Source organism: Polistes canadensis, unplaced genomic scaffold, assembly GCF_001313835.1.
Source record: "Polistes canadensis isolate GaletaPanama2010 unplaced genomic scaffold, ASM131383v1 scaffold_45, whole genome shotgun sequence".
Classification (NCBI taxonomy): domain Eukaryota; kingdom Metazoa; phylum Arthropoda; class Insecta; order Hymenoptera; family Vespidae; genus Polistes; species Polistes canadensis.
This window is the reverse complement of record NW_014569592.1, coordinates 357,785-381,619: the sequence shown is the minus strand read 5'-3', so window position 1 is coordinate 381,619 and position 23,835 is coordinate 357,785. Positions and strand designations below refer to the sequence as shown.

Here is a 23,835-nt window from a genome sequence, read left to right as displayed (position 1 = left end):
CAGGTCGAGCAATGCACGTAATGTAATTCGCTGGATTTGTTTCGATAGATTGTCTCATTAATTACACAGCTTTAAATATATGTGTGTGAGTTAATTGTGACCATTAAATTTGTGTACCAATTCTATTCTGCTATGCATAGAGACAGAAGCACACATACTTCCACAAATCAGTCGGTAAGATAGGATATTATATTATTATGACAGCGTTCCTAACATTTTTTATTGTTTAAAGTTTTAATTAATCTTTTCTTCGTGCTTATAATAATACTTACACAATGTACTATAAATAATAGCAGGACCATAGATATATAAATAGACTTACATTTCTTATTACATATATTATATGTTTCGATATTTAACTATCAAAATCTTCGGATAAATTGGCGGTAGTTTCAAATTTTGAAATTAGAGAGAGGAAAAATAAAATATTTGACGAAGTGCGGAAGAAGGAGAAGGAAGTGATTTAACGAGGAAGGTTCAGTGACATACATTACATCATCCCTCGTCGGGAAGTTTCGTCAATAAATCTCTTACATTCGTGTATCGTCGGTGCAACATCGTACTCCCATGTATTGTAGTGCATTTAGTAGTATATATATCACAATCATATTAAAACTATCGAAAGAACGATAAAAATAATGGATATCGAGAAATTTTAATCGACTATTTTACATTGGTTATAGGCGTGGCTTAGTGGATAGAAATAATTCATTATTATTGCGCGTGTCATAATTCTCTCTCTCTCTCTCTCTCTCTCTCTCTCTCTTTCTCTCTCTCTCTCTCTCTCTCTCCCCCTATTTTTCTCTCACTCTCGAAATAAGGAAAGAGAGAAAAAGAGAGTAGATAGAAAGAGATAGAGAAACTTGAGATCGCATAGAGAGAGAAGATCCCGTGCGCATACGTTACGCGCAGCGCACCTGCATCGGTCCAATCCAGTAGGAAGAAAAATTTCAAGTCTGTCATCAATCACTCTCGTCGTAGGACAGATAGACGACGAAAGTACATTCGCTTGGCATCCATCCGAGAGTAAGACGTTGGACGATCTCTTTGACCACTTTTCTCTTTTCTCTCACTCTCTTTCTCTCTCTTTCTCTCACTCTCTCTCTCTCTCTTTCTCTCACTCTCTCTCTCTCTCTCTCTCTCTCTCTCTCTCTCTCTCTCTTTCTCTCTCTCCTTCTACCCTTCTTTGCGAACGGCAGAAAAAAGGACGATGCCCGCGAACAAGAGCAATCAGCTGTCGACGCCTCGCAAAGAAAAATCAAACAACGGACTAGCTGCAGGCAATTCGAAGAAGAAGAAACGCTCCTGCGTTAAGCATAAAAAACATTGCAAACAATATCTGGTGAGTGTGCGAAAGTAAAACTCGTTAATCTTTTGAACGATTGTATACATATATACATACATATATTATATACAATATAAATATATATATATCTGTTATGTGTATATATATATACACCGATGATCGAGACGAAGTTTCGAAACATTCAGTGTCCATCGTACGAAATTTCAACGCATGGAGGATCGTGTTCTAAGATTGGAAGTAGCATGGACTAGCACCACAAAAAGCGCATCGAAAAAACGTAGTGACACTTTTCGGTTCTACTGTTGACCTTTTCCTTATTCACTGATCCTTTCCCCTTACTTTTTGTTTTTTTTTCTCCCTTTTTTCTCGTAATCCTTGCACCTGCTACCCTTCTTTTTCTCAACGTCGTCCATTAAACTCCTTTCTCTCTATCTCTCTTTATCTAACTCGTATGTATGTACATACACACTACATCGTCGTACGATAATGGTATAAACCTTTAGCGATCGACTCCGCAGGCTGATTGTAAGAGTGCCAGACTAGAATGCGCACGAGGCATGCGCGAAGCACTGATTATCATTTTATCACCAAATATAACAGGATGCAGTGTGTGTCGTGTAATATATGTCTGATTTTTATGCGTAGTACTTGATATATGCGTCTGTCATTTTATTTACAAATTTATTAAACTCTTGGTACAAGTTTGAAGTAAAAGAAAAATCTAAAAATAATAGGTTTGTCGTTTAACGTTACAAAATTACGTGCGATAGTGATTTTATCAAGAAAACCATTTAGAATTACTGATCGTATATTACATTAATTAGTGGCTTTTAACGTGCTCAGAATAATTATCGTGATAAAATGCTCTCTGGAAAATTGATTTATTACATATATTGGTCTACATGTGTTGTATATGTCTTTCTTTTTCTCTTCTTTTTTTTTTTTTAACTAATGATTTTTAAAAAATACGAAATATGATATAATATGGCGCGCAAATTAAATAACATTTATATTGACTACGCTAGTAAACTCCACACCGATATAGTAAATTTTTATAAATTAAATCAATATTCTTGGACTTTTTTTAAAAAACCATTTAAATATTTAAATTGACAATTGATATAGATTTTTTCAAATTCCCATTTTCTTTGGACCGTGAAATTTCATTTATCAGATATAAGTCAATTTTTATGCTTGTAATAATTATTAGAAAAAAAAGAAAAAAATTTATTGTATGCGACATGAGACAACATAAACGACATTTGATAAACAGACAATTGCAATGTTTTATTTTGTAAAAGGACCTATAAATAACCCGTTCCTTGAGTCTTTGTAGTAATGTCCTTGCTAGAATTATCTTTTTTTAAAATTTTTTTATTTTTTATGTTAGCACGATTTTTCCTTTTAGAGACAAGTATTTTGATGTTTTGTTATATACATATGTATATATTTTATACGTATGTTAGATTTTTGCACTTGTCTCTTTAATGCACCTACATGCGTTGGCGATACTTGTACTATTTTATTGACCTTAAAAAGAAAAAAAAAAAAGTAAGTAAATATGAGATTGACAAAAGATATATTTGCTATATTTACGTTTATAGAATATATAATATTTGTATTGACAGTAATATTATTTTGAATACTCTATGCAATTTTAGTTCTAGTGATTTTAATTTCGTTTCAATTGCAATTTCTAATTCCTAGATGTAAGTAATAGTATATTAATTTTTAAGAAAATAGAAAAAAGAAAAGAAAACTAGATTTCGCTAATTCAGTAGATCAAAGGACCTCGTTGATTTTCCTTTCCTTTATGCTTCGCTTAGGTACGTGTCTATATAATTGTGTGTTTCTGTGTATGTACACGTGGTGTCTAAAGGTGTGTGTAGAATAACGATAGATGATTCCACTTCGACAGTATCTACTTGAACTACTTTGCTATTGTGTCTTGTATAAGTAAAGAAATTAAAGTAGACCTGCTAGTTTTGTTACGTAAGAAGGTTCATCAAAGGTTTTGCCATTCTGATTATTAAACGAGTTAATTCGTAGCTATAATCATGTTATAAGCTATAAATTGGATTAAACAGAGGATTAAAAATACGTAACGTGAATTTGTATGCAAGAGATAAAAACTAGATTCTATTAGAAATTGCTTGTGTGGTTATGGTAAATTGCGGTGATTATGGTGGGTGATCTAATTGTAAGTAAAATATTAACAAAAAAATTAGCTTATCGCGTAATTTGTATAATTAGGTTATTTCTATAAGCATTATGGAATAAATTAATATTATTAACATTTTTTATAATCAGATCACATTTTCATAATTACCAACTCGAATAAAAATTTAATATTTTCTAATGGTATAAGTATATTTTGCCGTGTGTAGATACATCTTAAACAAATAAAGAACGTTTTTTCTGATTTGCAAGAGTAATAAATAATAAAAGATGGTTCGCACTTACGTGTAAATATACTGTAAAAGGAAAAAAGAAATGAAGAGAGTTCAGCAGTCTAGGACCTAGGCCGTAATCTATGTGGGGGGTTACAATCCTTATTGATTTATTCGTAGTAGACGTTCTATGCAAGAGAAATTTCGCTGTGAGCGAATTTATTCTAGAGTTTTAGTCTCGCCTTATACCCTCGAGTAGCTTAGTAGAAAGAGATCGATGAGAATGTGGAATCCATTCACATACACACATACACACATATACAAATATTGTATATATAGGATTGAGAATTGTTGTCATTCTGAAACTTGGAATAATTCCTTGCTGAACGATCGATTCGCATTATTCTATTTTAAGATTGCATGTTGCAAAGCATGTTTGTTTAAACCCAAGCCCAGGACTCGTTCCAAGCCCAGGTAAGGGATAATTTCGTATGGTCATCATAAGAAAGTATTATATGCTAATTTATAATTAAAAAATGATAAAAGGTTTCGCACTTGTATGTATTTGTAACACGTGTCTCTTATTCTTAATAACGAAGAATAAAATATGGGAAACGATCGTTTTATTTGAATAAAATCTATTATAGAAAAAAACAAATGTTTTGGAGTACTTATCTCTTGGTAAATAAAAGAGAAAAAAAGAAAATGCAAAAAGTAAATAAACGATTTTTTGTCTATTTATTTTTTTTTTTTTTGGTTTCATCACGTATCATAATTCTCTTTCATAAAAAAAAAAAACAGAAGAGAAAGTTTAATTTAATTACACACGCACATCGTTGATAGGAAATTTGTCTACTACAAATTAGGTCACAGTTACACCTATATACGTACACTACACAAGCATACTCCTTCCGAGTAGCTGGTGGCCATCGAATATCACTCGATGGCCCACGACCCCGCGTCAGCTAAAGATGGTATCAAGTTCCGTTGCCGATCGTACTTACATTGTTCCCCGAAGTATTTTCGATCCAATACAAAGGCATTTATACGTACAAAGGAGAGAAAGAGAAAAGAAAGAGAGAGAGAGAGAGAGAGAGAGAAAGAGAAAGGTAGACACAGTGCTTCGTTAAGCGAATATCGTCTTTTCAAATAGGGAGTTAAATCACATTGTTTCTCACGGATACGAACGTCAAGGCCTCAAGTTTCCCATCGCGAACTCTAGTACTAATACTTCCTTCTTCTTATTGGCAATCACGAATTGAACGAAGAATTAGGAAAATAATTTAACGCGGATATCTTCTCGGAAATGATTCGAACCGTTGATTAATGTAGTCCAAATTAATCGAGAATTTGTTCATTTTGCTCGCGTTATTAAGAAAAAAAAAAAAGAAAATACGAAGAGAAAACCTATCGGTTCGATCTTGAACGAAGGGCTTGAAGGAAAAGACTGCTACTGCAAATAAACGGTATGAGTGCAGGTGCACTCATGGAAGATAGTCAACGTTATAACCCCGCCTAGACATCGTGGCGCCTGGTACGTGACAAGATGTGGGGAGGTTTAGGAAGGATGGGAAGGAAAAAGAAAAGAAAAGTAAAATAATTTGTTGGTAGGGATAGGGGAAGAGGAAGTTAAAGAATAAAATGAAGATGGAAGAGAAATCATTCGGATGAATAACGGTAGTGAATCAAAGGAAAATAATGGATGAACATTTCAAACGACATATATCAAAATCACATTGATGTTACCCTATTGCAGATATTAATTGTTGTCTTTTATGAGTTGCTTCAATAGCGTATTGTCGAAGAGGAAGAAACCGAATAGCAAGTTACAGTCGAAAAAGGGGGAAGGATAGAAGGGAGAAAGGGGAAAAGGAGAAGGATGTGATAAGAGGAAGTCGAGGATTAAAGGAAGACGTTAAAGGAGAAGAAGTAATGCAGGAAAATAATACAGGAAAGGAGGGTGAAGTATAACCGCTCGTAAGGATGAAACTAAAAAATGATAATATTGACAACGGATAAGCCGGAGGCATGAAGCCAGAAATTTTAAGTAAGCGGAATAGACACACAACATACAACGAACGATGACGATGACGACGAAGACGAAGACGAATGATGACGACGACGACGATGACGACGACAACAACGACAACAACGACGACGAAGAATAAAAGAGACAGAGATAGAGAGATGAACACAAGCGAGCAAACAAATGTGCGATTTAAAAGGGAGCGTGCGCGAGAGCGCGAGTGTTAGTGCGTGGAAAAGGGGTAGGAGGGCAATACTTAAAAGGGAGGAAGAGGACTATTGCAAGAGGGAGGGAGAAAGAAAAAGGGAGGGAAAAAGAGAGGAGGAGAGATACGGGCAGTAGGGAGTAACCACGGGGGAGTAACGTTGCGGAATATCGACCCGGTACGGTTTAGCGCTTGCGCCCCCGGTCACAACCCTCCTGCCATGACTCGATGGTGGTGATGGTGGTGGTGGTAGCCGTCTTGCCGGCGACGCGGCGCCCTACGCAACGTCGGTGCGATCGGTGGTGCGACGTTGGACCAGTGCTTCTCACGATTCCGTTCTTGCTCTGTTCGTCTCGTCGTTTCGTCTCGTCGTCTAACCTCGACAAGTCCTCGACGTCGTTCTCTTCGTACGTGTTTTTCCTCGACGATTTTTCTCTTATTCTTGTTTCTTTTTTTTTTCTCTTTTCATTTTACCCCTTCTCTTTCTCTCTCTCTCTCTCTCTCTATCTATCTCTCTATCTGTCTCTCTCTTTCTCTCGCTCTGTCTCTTCTTGAAATATCCTCTCACGCAAGGATATCCTCAGAATCGTCATAATCTATCTTCTTATCGATTTCAAATGCATCAGTTTCATAAAGTGATTAAGAGTAACGACAAATAAGATATCGGATAATCGGTAAATTTCTTCAACTGTGCGATTTGTCAAAATTCAACCTTCGCAAATCTATTGGCAATCGACTGATCGATAAAATTGGCTATATAATTTACGCATCGATCATAATTGCTATGTAAATGATTGGTAAAACGGGCGAAGGAAGAAGGGAGTAAAGAAAATGAAAGAGAGGAGAGAAAAAAAAGAAAGAAAGAAAGAAAGAAAGAAAGAAAGAGGAATAGATTGTGGGAAGGGGATAGAGGGGAAGGGTGGGAGGAAGGAAGGCAAAAGGAAACCCTCGTGCTTAACGGAAAGACAGCGGAAAAGCATCGTTAGTGATGATCGAGTGACAGCCCTTAAAAATATTCGATTCGATACTTTGTTTGTCGGTTTCAAATTGAATGCGTTTAATATGAATTTTAAGAAAAAATTGATCGCGATCATTTCCGCATTTGAAAATGACATTTTTCTTTTTGTCGTTAATTACGATAGTTCGTAAAGTAACTTGAACGTCCAAAATATAAAGAAAAAAAAAATATATATATATATATATATATAAATATAATAAATTTGTAACTTTAAATGTGAAATCAGAATGTAAAGCATATAAGTCTATTCATTTTTTCAATTTTTCCTGTCACACGGATCTATCACGACGATGACATCGATGCCGATGACGACGATAATGATGATGATGATGATGATGATGATGATAATGACAACGCTACCACTACTACTACTACTACTACTACTACCATGTTTATGGAACTCTCCTCTTAGAGTGGAGAATAAGAAGGACGGACTATAAAAAAAAAAGAGCACTTTCTTCGTTAAAATTACATCGATTATAATCGTCAAATTTAAGACGTATAAAAAGAAGAAGAAGATAAATAAAGGAGAATAGGAAGGATAATAAGAAAGTACGAGAAGGAAGAAGATAGAAAAAAAAAAAAAAAAAAAATTCGTGAATCTTAATTGTGTAAATTCTGTAACTGTCGGGAATATTATACGGGAGGAAGACAACCTGGCCTGGCCCGTGGGCAAAATCGTCGTTTGTAACGGCCCCGTCGCTGTAATAGCGGCCGTGTGTCACCATCCTTTCACTGCCCCATACACCGCGGCCTCATGATCGGTTCATTCTGGAACCTTTGTCGTGCGTGTCCTTCGATGCCGATTGACAAGGTGAGAAGAATATCTGCGAGCAAGTTTATTTTGCTCGATCGACGTTTCTAGGGCGGTGCTGGTGGTGGTGCCGCTGCCACACCACCACCGTCGCCTACGACGATGGCGACAGCAACGGCGCCGTCAGGATACAGGGGAGGGGGAGAGTATTGCGGTAAAAACGTCTTTTTCCGCCTTCGCCGACGATGCTTTTCGCGGAAAACCGAAGGAGCTTGGGAAATCGATCGACAGAGTCCTTTTATCGGGTGAATCGAAATTATATTCATTTCGATCGTAATATATATTACAAAACAAAATATTACATATTATCAAACATTTACACTACATATGTATATAGGTATGTTAGATATTAATATAATATTCAATTGCGTAGATTTGATTGGAAACATTTTCATGACGTCGTGTTAAAACGTGTGTAGAGAATAATATAATTTTGTTCTTTCTTATTTCTCGTATTTGTTGTTTCATTACAAATAAAAAAGATATATTCGAAAAAGTATGATTAGAAATGGATTATTATAAAATATATGGACGTGTATACAATATAATTAGCACGACTGCATTGGTTGTAAAAGATTAAGCTTGGTTGATCGATGTTATATTATGTAGTTTCGTAGTTAGATATTATTCTTGGTAAGAACTATATAAAAATGTCTTGTAAAAAAGAAGAAGAAAAAGAAAAAGAAGAAGAAGAAGAAGAAGGGGAAGAAAAAAAGATGGTTTGATAGTTTTGTTGTAGTTTTTTTTTTTTACGAGTTCAACGTATTTATTCGCAAGATATCGCCGTTCGATGGAACTCGCGCATGCCCGACGGAAATGACTATGCCGTTCTTACTATCGTACTAGACCGGCCCTTCAGATACATTATAATTTTTAAACGATCTCTCTTCACGTGCCGAGCTCCTACCTTTTCATAGAAATTGATGATGGGTCAACGTAGAATCGAACGCCGAGAAACGTCATAGCACCGTCCACTATGCGGACATATGTCAAATATTGCAGGTGTTGCGTAATAAAAGCTTGCGCGTTGGAAAGTATGTGCTTTTTCTATTTTTTTTTTTCTTTTATTATTTTTTCTTCCTAACTCGCGTGTCACGCGAACGTTAAATCTATAAATTATATAGCGTCAAGTATTTTTACTGCAAATCAAAAGATAATAAACGGGATAATTTGTTATAGTAATATAACTAATAATTAAGAGAATGTAAAATTTATATATGATATGTATACATTTCTCTTACATTCCGAGAATCGTTCTTCACATATCATGAAAATAATTTTAATTATTTGTTACAGCAGCTCCATTCGGAATACAGGAGCACGTACACATGGCACGAATATACAGGGCCGCAACAAGAGCATACGATTGTTCGTCGGGCGCCTCAACCACCACCGACGTCCAGTAAGTTCTATATTAGATATTAGAACAAATAAAAAAAAAAAGAAAAAGAAACGAAACAAGAAAAAAACAAAAGTAAACTCGAATATATGAAAGAGACAATTAAACATTTTATAAAGCTTTTGTCGTAATATTATAACAAAATGAATCGCTGGCGACGTGTTTTTGAATATAAGCATAAAAAAAAAAACATTTTAATCTCATCATCGCGATAAACGTGAAATCCATGGCCTCGCTCAATATATTCATACATATGTTAAGATCAGTTCTATGTTTTTTTTTTATTATCGATGCGCTGAACATTAGAGAAGCTATTAGAGTGAAATGTATAACGTATATATATACACACACATGCATACATAATACATAAATACTTACATATGTGTGTTTGCGTGCGTGTGTGTATGTAATATACGTACGATTGCCAGCAACAAATCGTTCGTTCTTCCGCTGCTACGTTCCGCTCGCAATGAGGCTTCCCCTTCCCTCTACGGCCTCTTTTCCGATAGTCCGTTCTAAATCGTGGTTCTTTTTAAAAAAGCCAACGCGATTCCTCTCTCGTGTTCATTTATTTTCCGCGCGTAGGTAAGAACTACTCTTACCCCCTAAGTGGATCTCCCTCGTAGCAGACATTGGCAAACAATTTTTTTGTCGGCTGAGCTTAGCTCAATTTTCTTTGAACGAGGTCGATAGAAAAACGGTGGAGGAGGGAGCTTCGTTAGAAAAGAAATTAGCGAAAAAAAAAAAAATAATAATAAAAAAGAGGCTGCGAAAAAAAATTTCGATGCTCGGCTGTGTCGTATCGCTTGAATAATATTTAATTAACAAAACGAGAAACGAATTCTTACTCGATTTTATTATTTACACATTCATATTATATTGATGCTTACAAAATTGTTTCCAATTTATTTTGTAGAAAACGTTATATTGAAAATTTACGGATTCGTGTTTATGTATTTTCAGGGTTGAGATTAGCTGTATTGAATTCCTTTCTCTTGAAATTAACCAACAATTAAACCCCCCCGCCCCGCCCTGCCAACACGAACCCCTCACCCCCGTCTTTCTTTACTATACCCTTAAGGATGTTCTTAGTGGTTTTATTTCAATGTGTGCTATTCCTCGTGGTTATTTCATTATCGCACACGCTCTCCACATTATGTCTGATCTTGATTCACTCTTACACCAAGGCTAAGATATTTTCTCTGCGATCCGTTTATCATATATATATATATATATATATATATATATATATATATAAATATTATATATGCACATTTGAAAAATATAAGAACTATTTGAAAAGTCGAGATTTTGTCTATTGTACTATACGTTACTGAGCCGGGGTTTTTGTTTATTTTTTTTCATACCTTTCTTTTCTAAGAGACTCTTCTTATTATCTTGTAATTTTATGACCGTTCACCAGTTCCTCTCACACAACCGAACAATAATAACGATATTATATATATATTATGTACTTTTATATACATTAGTTTTTTGCACGTTACATTCATATCGTATATCGTCTATAGTTTAATGTTTCTTTATCGATGTTACGTCAGCTCTTTGCCTTTAGTCACGAAACATATAGATGCGTTAACTAATCCCAAAAAAAATGGGGTTAAGATCGTTCTACCGATTGACGTAGAATTCTTACGGTCTCGCTTCTCCTACTTTGCTCCGTTATTAACTAAAAGGTACGCTGAGAATTTGTGTATGTATGCGTGCGTGTGAATAACTTAAATAGAAATATATTTAAACAAATATTTTCAACAAATTTATTCGAAAATTTCCTTAAACGTTTATCACTGTAATATTCCTATTGTATTTTACGAGGAAAAAAAGAAGAACGGGAAGAAGAAGAAGAAGAAGAAGAATAATAAAGAGAACAAAAAGCAGAAAAATTTCCAAATGAAATTTCGCTAGTACATCGCGTGACATCGAGGATTATATTATTACTGCGGTACTTCCGTTTCCGCGTTGAACTTTACGTTCGTTACTTTAAAACTCTTCGTTTCGGTTTAAGTGTTCTTCCAAATTGTCTAATAATAGATGTTTGACCCTAGGTCAAGGAACAGAGAGAAAGAAAGAAAAAAAGAAAGAGAGAGAGGGAGAGAGAGAGTGAGTGAGAGAGTGAATATACAAAATATAAATAAAAAAAATAAAAATTAAGAAAACAGTAGAGAACAGTCCCAACTGCGAATTTTTATTACAGCCAAACAGGCGAACGCAAAACTGCAGTCGGCGAAGTCAACCGAGGACGAAAACAGCGAAGGTAAGATTAACCGATCGGCGACATTTGAAATCCGTGAATTATTATTTTTCTTTATTTCGCTCGTTATATCTACCTCAACAAAAGGCAAGCCGCGCCCTTCGCACTCCTCTTCTTTACCTCAAACGCCTACACAAAACCACGTTATTTTCACGTTATTTTCACGTTATTTTCACGTTATTTTTATCCATCATTTTGTGTCCCCCATCCCCATTTGATTTATTATATAAGCGAAGACGCGTCAACAATAAAATATTCAATGAAGGAAAGCTGTTCAACGTATATATATATATATATATATATATATATGTTACCATCAAAGCTGGAAATCAGTCATTGTTAGTAATTCCTCGACATTACTATGAATGCAAAGCGCCTTCAGACGAAGTCGGAAATAAGACTTTTTACAGAGATTTTCCTAGGCATCGAACATAATACTTTGATATTCTATAGAATATGGTATTGTGTGTCTGTGCCCGAGAATGTATTCTTTTCAACGTTGCTTAAAATATAGTAATTTGATATTCTATAGAATATCAAAGTATTATGTTCGATGTCTAGGAAAAACTCTGTAAAAAGTCTTATTTCCGACTTCGTCGGAAGGCGCTTTGCATTCATAGTAATGTCGAGGAATTACTAACAATGACTGATTTCCGGCTTTGACGGTAACATATATATTTATTTATATATATGTGTGTGTGAGGAATTTCAAATAATGAAAATATTGATCACATCTTTTTTTTTCGGAGCCTTCTGATACCAATCTTTGGATACGATACATTAATAAATGATTATATAAATATGTATATAATATTATAGTCATGAAATATCTGAAAATACATCGCGTCGTTATTACAAATGAAAACTATCATATTGCTTTCTTTCATTGGTCATGCGAAACTTTTAGTTTAATTTAATGATAACCTTGCTGCTTAAGATCCCATCAAGCTATAAGTACTTAATTACATACCTGTATGTATATCGTCCTATTTTATGTTCTTTCCAAGAAGAAAAGTAAGCGCATTCTCGAACAGTCGTTATATAGGTGATGCTTTCGATATACATATGTATATACTATGTAATCCGCACGACACGAATCCGTTCGTTTCATGTCAGCTTTGTCTAAAACTCTGATAAAAATTTTGGATTCTCTCTATCTATCGACCTAAATTTGCAATTATAATAAGACGAGACACAAACATAGGTTTGGTATAAGGAATCATATTTAAAAAAAACAAATACATAAGCTTTGGCTGGATTTTGACTATCGAACACACACACTAGAGAAGAATCGTTCTCATTCATTTTCTTTATTCACATAGGTAGTGCAAAAGAGCTGTTGTCCGACGTATATACATAAATATAATATTATTAATTAGGCTTTTTCCTAACAATAATATTAATATTTTCTCATCATCATTTTATGCTTGAGACATATATATTATCGATTTATTGCTCTCTCTATTGTAAAATTTTTCGACAAACTTCAATTGTGCATGTTTATTATCCTTTATATAGAATCTCTATGTATGTAAGAATTTTTCACGATATTATTATTTTAGCGATTCGATTTTGTTTATTTCCAAGTTAAACATTTTTCGTTACCTCTCGCTCTGCTTGACATTTTATCGATGGAGCTTATGCGCCTGGAATATAAAGCATGATTATTATACTCATTTGTGCACGACCGCAGTAGGGTGGCGCATTAGTAATAGCCCGCAGTTATTTACATGGAATAAAAAAGAAAATAAGTAAAAGAGGATACAAAAAAAGAAAAAAAAGAAAAGAAATGAGAAGAAAAATAGCGCACGTTTCAATGCTCTAAGTCCCATTGAACGATCATCCCTTGATAAACGTCGATCATTAAGCGCGCAATTAAACGAAACAATTTGCGCTCTCTCGCTGTCGTGCACCAGAGATTGGAATCCGAAAGTCGTCCTAGATTGAATTTCATTCTAACGAAAATAACATATAGATACTTTATATATTCTGACTAATATTTTGTGTTTTAGGACCTACCTTAGAACCGCCATTGCCAAGAAGAAAGAAATGTCCCGAATTGGCATACAAGACTCACGAATTTCTTCCGGCAGCGGATGGCGGTGGCGTGGACGTTATAGATTCGAATCTCGTAGCTGATAAAGTTCAGGTAAGTTTCAGTATTATTAATTTGTTCTTTGAGAAAATGAATATATATGTATGTATATATCATAATTAAAAAATATTATTTTAGGAAGTAACAAGCACGGTACCAACTAGTCAACTGAGTAAAGCGATATCTCGTATCAGCACTGAATACCGTTTACAATTCGCATGGCCTAGACGACCCCAATTAACGAACGGCGATGCAGGAGCACCGATTATATCGACGGGAGCATCCTTAGGTGCCGGTGGACCTCCACGAAAATCTCTCAGCATGGGAGCACTCAAACAGGGTATCGTACCTTCTGGTCCCGCGCCAGTTCATAAAAAAAGACCTGGAGATGTGGATCACAAACGGGACGGTAAGTAAGTCTATCGTTTATGAATTGGTATATTATTTCAATCAAATTTTTGAGTAATCTTTTGACGATTTATATATATATATATATATATATATATATATATATATGTATGTATATATATACGTATATAGGTGTCCAAGCATCCGAATTAGAACCATTGGTAGGCGGGACAGGTACGGATACTATCGACGGAACGGTTCTAGAAGGTGACGAACGTGAAGAGGATACGTCAGATTTAAAGATAGCGTTCAGGTCAGAGACTCCCGCGACTTATTTTTTATATATGACCCGTTTTAAAACTTAATTTATAACACGATCGAAGGATTAAAAGCACCTACGACGGTTCCGATAAGTGTGATGAAGTCACGATGAATTGAACCTTATCGATCGATAATCGTATCACATGCGTGTGCCTCATCAGCTACTGATTATTTACAGGGGTAGAAAATCAGGGGGTAAAACCGTAAGGATATCGGGAAGTGACGATAAAGCGGCGAGCAAATCGCAAGAGAAACCATTCCCTACGGCTGAGGTGATTGAACTAAGACGACTCGCTGACGAGTACAAGGTAATTCGCGTAAATCGACTCAAAGGGAAGATTCATTTCATTCTCTGTTTGTTTGTTTCTCAACCTTTCTCCCATTCCATTTATATAATATATACATTATAATATCATTAACATACATATATACCATATAACACAAACATTGTTTTGTCTATCTTTTGATATTCTCCAATTGGATATGAATGATATTCCCCAATGTGTTAAATCCTTTCGTTTGTGTATAATCGCGTGTTAGTTTCTACGTGGGTGTTCGTCCGCACGATTGTCTTTCGTAATCCAAACGAATCCACGTAAATTCCTCCCTTTTAGCGAACAAGTCAGTTTCTAATATCGAGTGATATTTGATTGTATTTTTATATTTTATTTTCAAATCATCGTTTTCGTCTTGTGATCAAATGTGCATGCTATTTAATCGATACTATATAAGTTTTTCATGCATCCTACTGATTTCGCTCTTTATATCCTTCTTGTAAATTCGATCGTATATATACGTATATACCTTCCCACGAGCATGATCTATCTTTAGTGTCCTCGCAGGGTCCGCGATCATAGATTAGAATCGTTAGACTCGATGCACTAAAGGACGCAACAGCTGATTGCTTTTGGTTTGCGTTAGCATCGTGACTGGGGTTGCGGTCTGACAGCCGAGGATGAAGCTTCCCTGTGGAAACGAGTCTCCAGTAACCACGCTCTCAACGCTCTGTCTCTTGCCAGGCCAGTAAATCATTCATCATCGTTATTCGAAGTTGCGTTGTCGCACTCATGTTGTTTGCTTCACGCAAAACGACCGATCTCTCCCCCGCCACTCCCGGTTCCCTCACTTTACGTTTATTTCATTATTCTAGGAAAATTACGGATGAATTTTCTTCCGACATTAGTTCAATGATTTCAATCGTCGTTTCTTGATTTTTTTAGTTCTTTTTTTTTTCTTTTAATTTTGAACGGAACAAAATTATTTACTTTCATAGGAAGGTTACTCCTGATAATCTCATTAAAAAGTTAGGATCTTTCATAGGAATCGGATGGTTTACATTCATAACAGCAACGATGATCGCGATCTTTATAGCTGATGCTGAATATCAAAGAAATATTAATACATGTCGTTACAGTTCGCATCTTCGCACGAGTTCTGTCGTAGTTGGTTTTCAATTCTTCCTCGTTGTGTTTTATCGACAATTAAACGTAATTATTGTTAACGAGGGAAAATATATATTGTCTTAAATAATAATTGAAAATAAATTTAGATCGGTGACGAAGGAGGAAAAGAACAAAGAAAATACGAGGAAAGTGACCCCGGTTATAGCGATGATGACGATGCCGCCAGCAGGTAGACCATCCTCAGTTCAAGCAAGACCTATTCATGGTACACAGCAAGATGATTTGAAATTGGTATGTATATATTTAATTGGATAAATTAGACGATGATTGGAAACGAAATGATTGTTGAAATTATTTCAATATTTGATATTAAGAATTAAAATTAATTGAATATTATTTTTTATTATAAATATATAGGATACTGAAAAAACCGTAGCTCGCGCGAGAAAAGATTTCTTGATCCGTCATCACCTGGATCGTACTACTGGTGTAGGTAAGTAAGCAGAGACGCAAACCGCTAATCTTGCTAAAAGAGAAAAAGAAAATGCAGAACCTACGATGTGCTCGTCACGCGCAGGCGACGGTGCACTACTCCCCTCTCCAACGAGAGAGAAGTTGGAGCCCGTAATACCACGACGACGCGAGGAATCGAAAGAGCACCGAGACGAGATTCAACCAAGAACGAAGTCAAGTCCGAAGAACAGTCCGCGTACTGGACGTTCCCAGAGTCTTGGACCTACCGTTACCGAACGTAGATCACCGAAACGGCAACCTCCACGTGCACCATCAGTGACAAAGGATATGAAGGTATTTCAAAAATATCGTTACTTATTTTTTTCTTTTCTTTTTTTTTTTTTCATTAATTAATGTAGGATGTTCATAAAATGTGATCAAAACTTCAAGGAGAATTTCTTTGTAAAATTAGTTTGTTTTTTTTTTCTCCCCCACGAAGTTCACGTTTTGGGATCATCCTATATATAAATCGAGCGTGTTTTTATATTTTCATTTAATTTTCGTTTTCGAAGGAGAAAGAAAGAGAGAAGGAATTTAAGGATAAAGATAGAGATCAAAAGGATAGAAGCGCTGAAATCGAGAGACAACGACCAAGTGAGTATTATGATACGAATAAATAAAGCGTGCTATTATATTGCGTAGCATAATTCGAATAAATATAAACGTGAAAATAGACGATATTCATGTAAGGTCGATAAACGTTGAACGAGCTTTGAATTGAGAATAGAATTAAAATTTCTAGTGACTGCGGAGCCTCAATTGAATGGCGATGCAACGGGAGGTGATTCGAGCGTGGCATCAACTCCTCCATCGCAAACTCGTGTTATATCAGCTGGTGCTGGTACTTGGATCGATGATGAACCAGTCGTAAAGAGTCCACCAGAGCCAACGCGTGTAAAATCGCCAGAACAAATGATTATGCGCTCTCCTGAACCGGTTAACTGGACAGTGCCCCTCGATACCGGGAAGACGTTTACCGTTACGCAAAACGTCAGAGAGGGTAAGCGAATACGATAAATGATATATTCAAAGATCGATATTAATTAATGCGTTAAAAAAAAAAAAAAAAAAGAAAAAAAAGAAACAAATTATAAACAGAGACAATCTTTTAAAAAAGTCGTTACTATTATATTATATAATGTGTTAAGAATAAGGAAAAGAGAAAAATTACAAAAAATTATATTTAATTCAATACCTAAACTATTACACAAAGATACTTAAAAGGAACTTCATTTCCACGAAGAGCCCCTAACGCGTCCTCATAGTGAAGCAAAGACGTGGGCACCGTCCTGCGTACCATCGGCACCGCAATCGGCACCTCCGGAACTAGCGGCTCAGCACAAGTCGCAGCATCATTCTCAACATTCTGGTTATAAGTCGCCAGAAAGTGAGAGCGTTTCTCTTGGCAGTTTCGGTGGGATTACCGATCAAAAAGAGGACATAGATTCGGGACGTGCAAGTCCTTGTTCGTTGCCGACAAAGGTGGAAAATGTGTCCGCTGGGGAATCTGTGATCACACCTGGTCAAGATGAAAAGGTGAATTAATATGCATATATTTCCGTACAAATGTTTGATTCTTATGAAATTCCTGAACGATTGGTATTTGTTAATAGAAATCATACGATGCTGGTGGGGAACAGGATAAAGGAGAAGCAGTGAAATCGATAGGTAGTAGCAATATAAAATGTCTCGAGGATCCTATGTTCGAATTAGAACGTAAAAAGATCGAGTCGGGTGCTCCTACGACAGCAACAACACCAACAACAACGGCGACGACGACGACAACGAAGCGGGCGTCGTATTTATGGTGTGATCCGAACGCAGGTAGCGAAGGAATTGCAGGAGGAGGTGGCGGTGGTGGTGGAGGTGGTAGTAATGGAAGTGGAGAAACAGGAACGCCTATCAGCAGCACCACAACCACCACCAGCGCCACGGGTGGTTATCATGTGTTAGAGGCACCGCCGGTTCAGGTGATACCAGGTACGGCTCATCGTTCTACGGCGACCGACGTCTTCGAAAAAGCACGAAACCGCTTCGATAAATTCTGGGGAAAGGGTAGTCCCGCTGAGAATTAGAATCCTACGAAATAAACTAGTAGTTATGACCGCGACAATGAATTCAAAGAGGAGGGGAATACGTACGTGCAGAACGAGAGCAGAGTTGTTCATGAGAAGCGATCAAGGAGAGGGAGAGGGAGAAGGTGGGAGGAAGGAGTTTGTTTATAAACTTCCAATGGAGTTCCTGACATCAGCAGCTATCCCGTCGTTTCCTTCGTTCGTAAAACGTTAAACAAGTTCAAACGCGCGTACATGCGAGCACGTACAATTATTTAATCATTTAATTGGAAGCTATTGTAAATGGAATAGATATATCAGGTTTTTGTACGAGTGTTAGAAAGAATTCAAGACTCCGGAGAAATTACATCTTTTATTAGGAGATAAGAGAAATAAACGAAGAAAGAACGAACGAACGAACGAACGAACGAACAAATGAATAAACGAACGAACCAACCAACCAACCATTAGGTAGAATCCCGATCTAATGGTTATTACTATCGAAGAAGACAGATAAAGAGAAGAAAGCGTGCGAGCGAAAGCAACGGCAGGATCGCAGATATGGATGCGTATAAAGGCTTCGAGGATTCCTTTCGGGATTACGTTTTCGAAACGTTACAGTTCGCGTGTCTCATATTCGTTAGTGCGTTGTATAACATAGCCGTCACGTGTGGGTGACAACACCGAACAACATCTTGTATCGAGATTCATGTAAGTAGACGTTGAGTGTCTGAAGGATAGGTATCGATGTCGTTAAAGTCTTGGAAGCTGCGTGCGAATACATATAAGTTATAAATTGGAGTGATATTAAATTCGTCGATAATAATATTCTCACATAGATAAAAATCAATGTCACATTCGTGGTAACCGTATGTATGATATACGTTTGTTATTTTACATACATACATACATCAGTATTGAATATTTAAAGTAAATGCAAATACTTATATGTAAACGTACGAAACTTCCTTTACGTTAGATTCAAGTAATCATGAAAGACCCATCCAGTAAAAGTGCCGAGAGGCGTGCAATTTCTTTTTTGTTTATCTTTTTGTTTTCGGAGTGCTTGGTGAATTTTAATCAAGAAGAAATATAAAAGGAAGAAAATAAATAAAAACAAAAAAAGAGATAAAGAAAGCACGTCGAATCGACTATTAAGAAAGACGCAATGCAAGGCTTGTCATGCACCACTCTTTTTAGAAGCAAAAAGAAAAAAAGGTACATAGCCTTCAGCTACTTCATGCGTTTTATATTTATAAAATCTAAAAACACAAAGGGATACATGTTGTATATGTATGCGTATGCACCGGTGCATATATCTAAAGGTGTGTTGTTGTATGTGTTCAATACATACATACGTTTGATATACACATGACTGCACATTTAGATATACACTTGTGCATATGCCTACAAATGTATTGTTGATGTGTAAAATACATATGTTCGGTATACGTATGACACACGCATAGAGGATGCATGCGCATGCAAGCGCGTGCATGTACACACACACACACACATATATAAACATACAGTACGTATTATACAAAACACATAACAAAAGAAAAAATAAAATAAACACAGGTAATACACGAAAAACACCACACACATACACACACATATATATAGACACGGATACATGCACGCGCATTACGGAAAAGAGAACGACGAATAATTAACATTCGGAGAAAAGTCCCGCAGGCAACTTCGGCAAGTGGAACTACCTCCTTAGAGAACGCGTCTCAATCTTTTATAACTATATTCATGAAGAAATTTTTCACGAGCTTACTCGTTACTCCGATAATTAACTTGCTTCGTAGGAGAGAAGAAGAAAAAGAAGAAGAAGAAGAAGGAGATGATGACGATAACGATAACGATGATGATTATGATTATAATAATATAATGATTAATAATAACGATGTGAGAAAAAGAAGAAAAAAACAACAAAATAAAACCAAAAAAAGAAAAAATGAGTGACAAAAAAAAAATTGAAGAAAAGTTATGGATAAACACTATGAATATAAAATAATTCCCGTACACGCTATAAAAGAAAGATTATTTACCGAATATTTAGTATCGAAATGAATGAAACGAAAAAGAAAAAAAATAAGAAAACCAAAAAAAAAAACGGAAAAAAAATAATAAGATATGATCTTAATCCGCAAGTATATAACGGTGCATTGATTTGTATATTACCTTGTACGGATGCCGAAAAAAAAGGGAAAAAAATACAAAACAAAAGAAAAGAAAAATCATTGAAATAAAACAACAGTTCGTCCATGTATGGTTCGTTATGTCACAAAAAACAAGCGGTTTATTTCGCGATACGAGCATAAAAAGACGACCCCCTTTTTATTGCTGAGCGATATTTTAAAACCTGGCAAAAAAGGGGTTGGCGAATTTAATAAGATAACAAATACGCAGGCTGCAAGAATAATTCAATTGTTTCGCGCGCAAAAATCGAAGAAAAAAAGTAAATATAACTCGATAACGTGGGGAACGTTGTTCCTCGATCGTCCGCATGTGTGCCCTATAATTTCTCTCCTTTTTAATACGAATATTTTTGCTAGAAAACAATATTTCAATATACAATACACATTAGAATCGACGCGAAAATAAGGCTTTTGTCTTCGTACGGAATAAAAGAAAGAAGAAGAAAATTATGATGAAAAATAATAATATGATTAAGAAAATGTGTGGGCAGCGGGCTAAAAAAAATAATTGGTAATTGGTGCTAATCGTATCGAAGGATCATCGAAAGTATCGTAAAGAGGAGAAGAAGAAGAAGAAGAATAAGAAGAATAAGAAGAAGAAAAAGGGTGACGATAGGACACGATTCTCTCTCTCTTTCTCTCTCTCTCTCTCTCTATCTCTCTCTCTCTCTCTTTCTATCTATCTATCTCTCTCTTTCTCTCTCATTGTGAGATAGTATTCGCTTATATATATATTTGTTGCAAAATGACGAGAAATTCTAGGCCCGTAAGAAGAACGTTCGGCGAGATACCTATACATAAAAACGTAATAATAATAGGGGGAAAAAAAAAATAACATGTACCAACATAAACACATACATACATACATACATACATGCATACATACATACACACGTACACATTTAGTTCTTTAATTTCGTTCAAACGAATATTTCATCGACTGTGCGCTTTCGACGTTGTCTGTTCAAGGATAACGCCTATTGTTTGCATATTTTTTATTAGACAAAGATTTACCTCGAAGACGAAGAGGCTAATGAACTTTACCTAACGTTAAGCGATAAGTGAATATACGTAAGTATAATAAACAATGGCCAGGATCGAAAGCGAGAATTTTCGTTTGTAGGATCGTCCGGACGAAGCAACTATCGAAATTTAAGTTTTGAAATGATCTAGGAATGGAAACAAAAAAAAAGAAAAAAAAAAGAAACAAAAAAGGTACCTCACACAAGGACCCGTTCTTTATCTCCCCTTCTCCCCACCCCCCTCCACACCCCAACAACCCCGTCCTCCTACAGAAGCTTTCTCTCCTCCCAATTACTCCAGATATTCAAATTTTTTGTTTCCGTTCAAGGACCCAAATCCTAATTTCGCAACCCTTCAAAACCCCTTTTCCCGCTTTCGAAATATGCACGCGCGTTTACACGATACGTCGGTAATACCACACTCCATCCAGATTCACGTCCAAAGACAACCAATCGTACTGAAACAGCATAGCGATATAGTGATAATGATAATAATAATGATTAACGATATAATGATAATGATAATGATAAAATGATACTGATAACGATAATGATAATGGTACTACACAAATAACAAAAAAAAAACACAAAAAAAAAACATTACAAACGAAAATAAAAAAAAAATGAAACAAAAAAAATATAAAAAAACCAACATATTAACGTAGAAAACGAAAAGAACTATCGGAGGTATGGACCGATTGAAACACACAACGGCAACAAAACGTAAATAATAAAGAATGAAAGATAGAACGATTAAATAATAAATAAAATTGGAATGGATAAGAAATCACATTGAAGTATGATAATCATATTAGGACGCAGAAACTGGAAGACAGTGTTTAGAACTGGCGATCGTTGACGATGTCGATTTTGATCGGTAAGATCTCGTTACTTCCTTCAAATTTATACATATATATGTATATATATATATGGATTATTACATACATACTCGATGTATATTTTGAGGTAGATAAAATTTTGAGCTGATTATATTATTATCGATCATCCATTTTTAAATTGTGGAGATCGATTATAACTCGTATTTATTATAACGATATACACGAATACATAATAAATGTGATTTAACGTTAAATTCAAGGGAAGTATATTATACAAAAAAACAAGATCTTACAATCAGAATATCGGTATCGTCGTCGACCGATAAGATCGATATAAAATATATACATAACACACGTATATAAAAAAAAAAAACAAAAAAAAAACATCATCCCCTCTTCTCTCCTCTGACCCTCCCTCGCGATAACTTAAAAAAAAAAAAATAAAGAAAAGAAAAGAAGAAAAAAAAAACAATACAAATAATTACTACCTACACGAGAATAAAAACGGAGAGAACTGGCTAAAAATCTCTGCTATAATAGTTTTCTTTCTTTTCTCTGTATAAATACGAATTTTTTTTCTTTTTTCTTTTTGTTTATAATTGCGCCAATCTAACTTCGAAAACTATGCTTTTTCTGCGACCCACCCTATGCATATTATTATCCTATATCTATCTCGAATCCACGATTTTTCGAAGAATATAAAAGAGAGAAATCATTGCAATTTCTATGATTGTAAAGAAAAATGTCGTGTTTCTTATGATTTCATTTCTTTCGGAAGATTGTTTTGAATATCGATTCTTCTTATTATACATTTCAATTAAATTGCATTATTTTGTAGATAATAGAACAAATATAATTCGTTTTTATATAGTTTTTTGTATGAAATATATATATACTTTACAGTTCAATTAATGAATAAATTGAAAATTTTGAAAATGATTATTACGCGACGTTTATTCTTTTACAGCCAAAGAAATGATGTTCTCGTATGAAATTATAAAGCGCATCCTTAAAATAACTAATATTTCTCTCCTCGATATACAATACATTAAATATAAATCAGTGGCACGCCGATTATTAATATATATATATGTGATAAGCGATGAATTATTCCAATCAATAATCTTGTAAGGATGAGCGACAAGGATTCACACATAACTAACATATTATTCATTGCTACCACAAGAAACTAAACTAAACTAAACTAAACTAAACTAAACTAAAGTAAATTAAAGTTAAATAAAGTTAACTAAACTAAATTAAATTAAATTAAATTAAATTATAAACGTATAAAAAACTAATGTCAAAACAGATTTATCGGAAACGATGATAGATCGATCGAGAAAGCCAACGTCTTCTCTACGAGGTTTTGTCGCTTTTCGCTCATCGGTTTTCTTAAGAGTCGTATAGCTTCATATAAACGTTTAAAACGCTAAACAAATATTAAATAATATCTATAAATGAGGTGTAGCGGAAACAAATAATAATGTGCGATATGAGATCAGCAAGTAAGTAAACAAGCAAGCAAGCAAGCAAGCGAGCGAGAAGAATGAAAAATAATCGAAAGAAATAAATTATTTCAATAATTTCATCGCGCGCGCGA

The 23,835-nt window shown here is 35.2% G+C and overlaps 1 protein-coding gene across 10 annotated transcripts; it reads left to right on the top strand.

Moving 5' to 3' along the window:
- The first annotated feature begins 37 nt into the window (after nucleotides 1-37).
- LOC106785068 lies at nucleotides 38-19,713 on the top strand. Of its 10 annotated transcripts, none has more exons than XM_014745208.1 (16): nucleotides 827-1,026; nucleotides 1,200-1,342; nucleotides 9,056-9,161; nucleotides 11,371-11,430; nucleotides 13,440-13,576; nucleotides 13,661-13,931; nucleotides 14,063-14,183; nucleotides 14,370-14,499; nucleotides 15,113-15,210; nucleotides 15,741-15,885; nucleotides 16,012-16,087; nucleotides 16,172-16,401; nucleotides 16,620-16,701; nucleotides 16,850-17,107; nucleotides 17,351-17,643; nucleotides 17,721-19,713. In XM_014745208.1, the coding sequence occupies exons 2-16, from the start codon at nucleotides 1,211-1,213 to the stop codon at nucleotides 18,180-18,182; spliced, it is 2,601 nt and encodes an 866-aa protein (XP_014600694.1). In that variant the 5' UTR covers nucleotides 827-1,026; nucleotides 1,200-1,210; the 3' UTR covers nucleotides 18,183-19,713. The 10 variants fall into 10 exon arrangements, with proteins under 10 accessions (XP_014600702.1, XP_014600701.1, XP_014600694.1 ...); XM_014745214.1 differs by lacking the exons at nucleotides 827-1,026; nucleotides 1,200-1,342 and adding exons at nucleotides 6,062-6,334; nucleotides 7,358-7,759 and having other exon boundaries at nucleotides 9,059-9,161; XM_014745212.1 differs by lacking the exons at nucleotides 827-1,026; nucleotides 1,200-1,342 and adding exons at nucleotides 6,063-6,334; nucleotides 7,358-7,759.
- Nucleotides 19,714-23,835: the final 4,122 nt, after the last annotated feature.

What these genes read in the sequence shown, in the direction of transcription:
- LOC106785068 (XM_014745208.1), top strand. Translation starts at nt 1,211, where the DNA reads ATGCCCGCGAACAAGAGCAATCAGCTGTCGACGCCTCGCAAAGAAAAA. An exon ending in TGTGGATCACAAACGGGACG is followed by an intron (nt 13,932 to 14,062) that starts GTAAGTAAGTCT and finishes ATACGTATATAG; the next exon opens with GTGTCCAAGCATCCGAATTA. An exon ending in GACTCGCTGACGAGTACAAG is followed by an intron (nt 14,500 to 15,112) that starts GTAATTCGCGTA and finishes GGTTTGCGTTAG; the next exon opens with CATCGTGACTGGGGTTGCGG.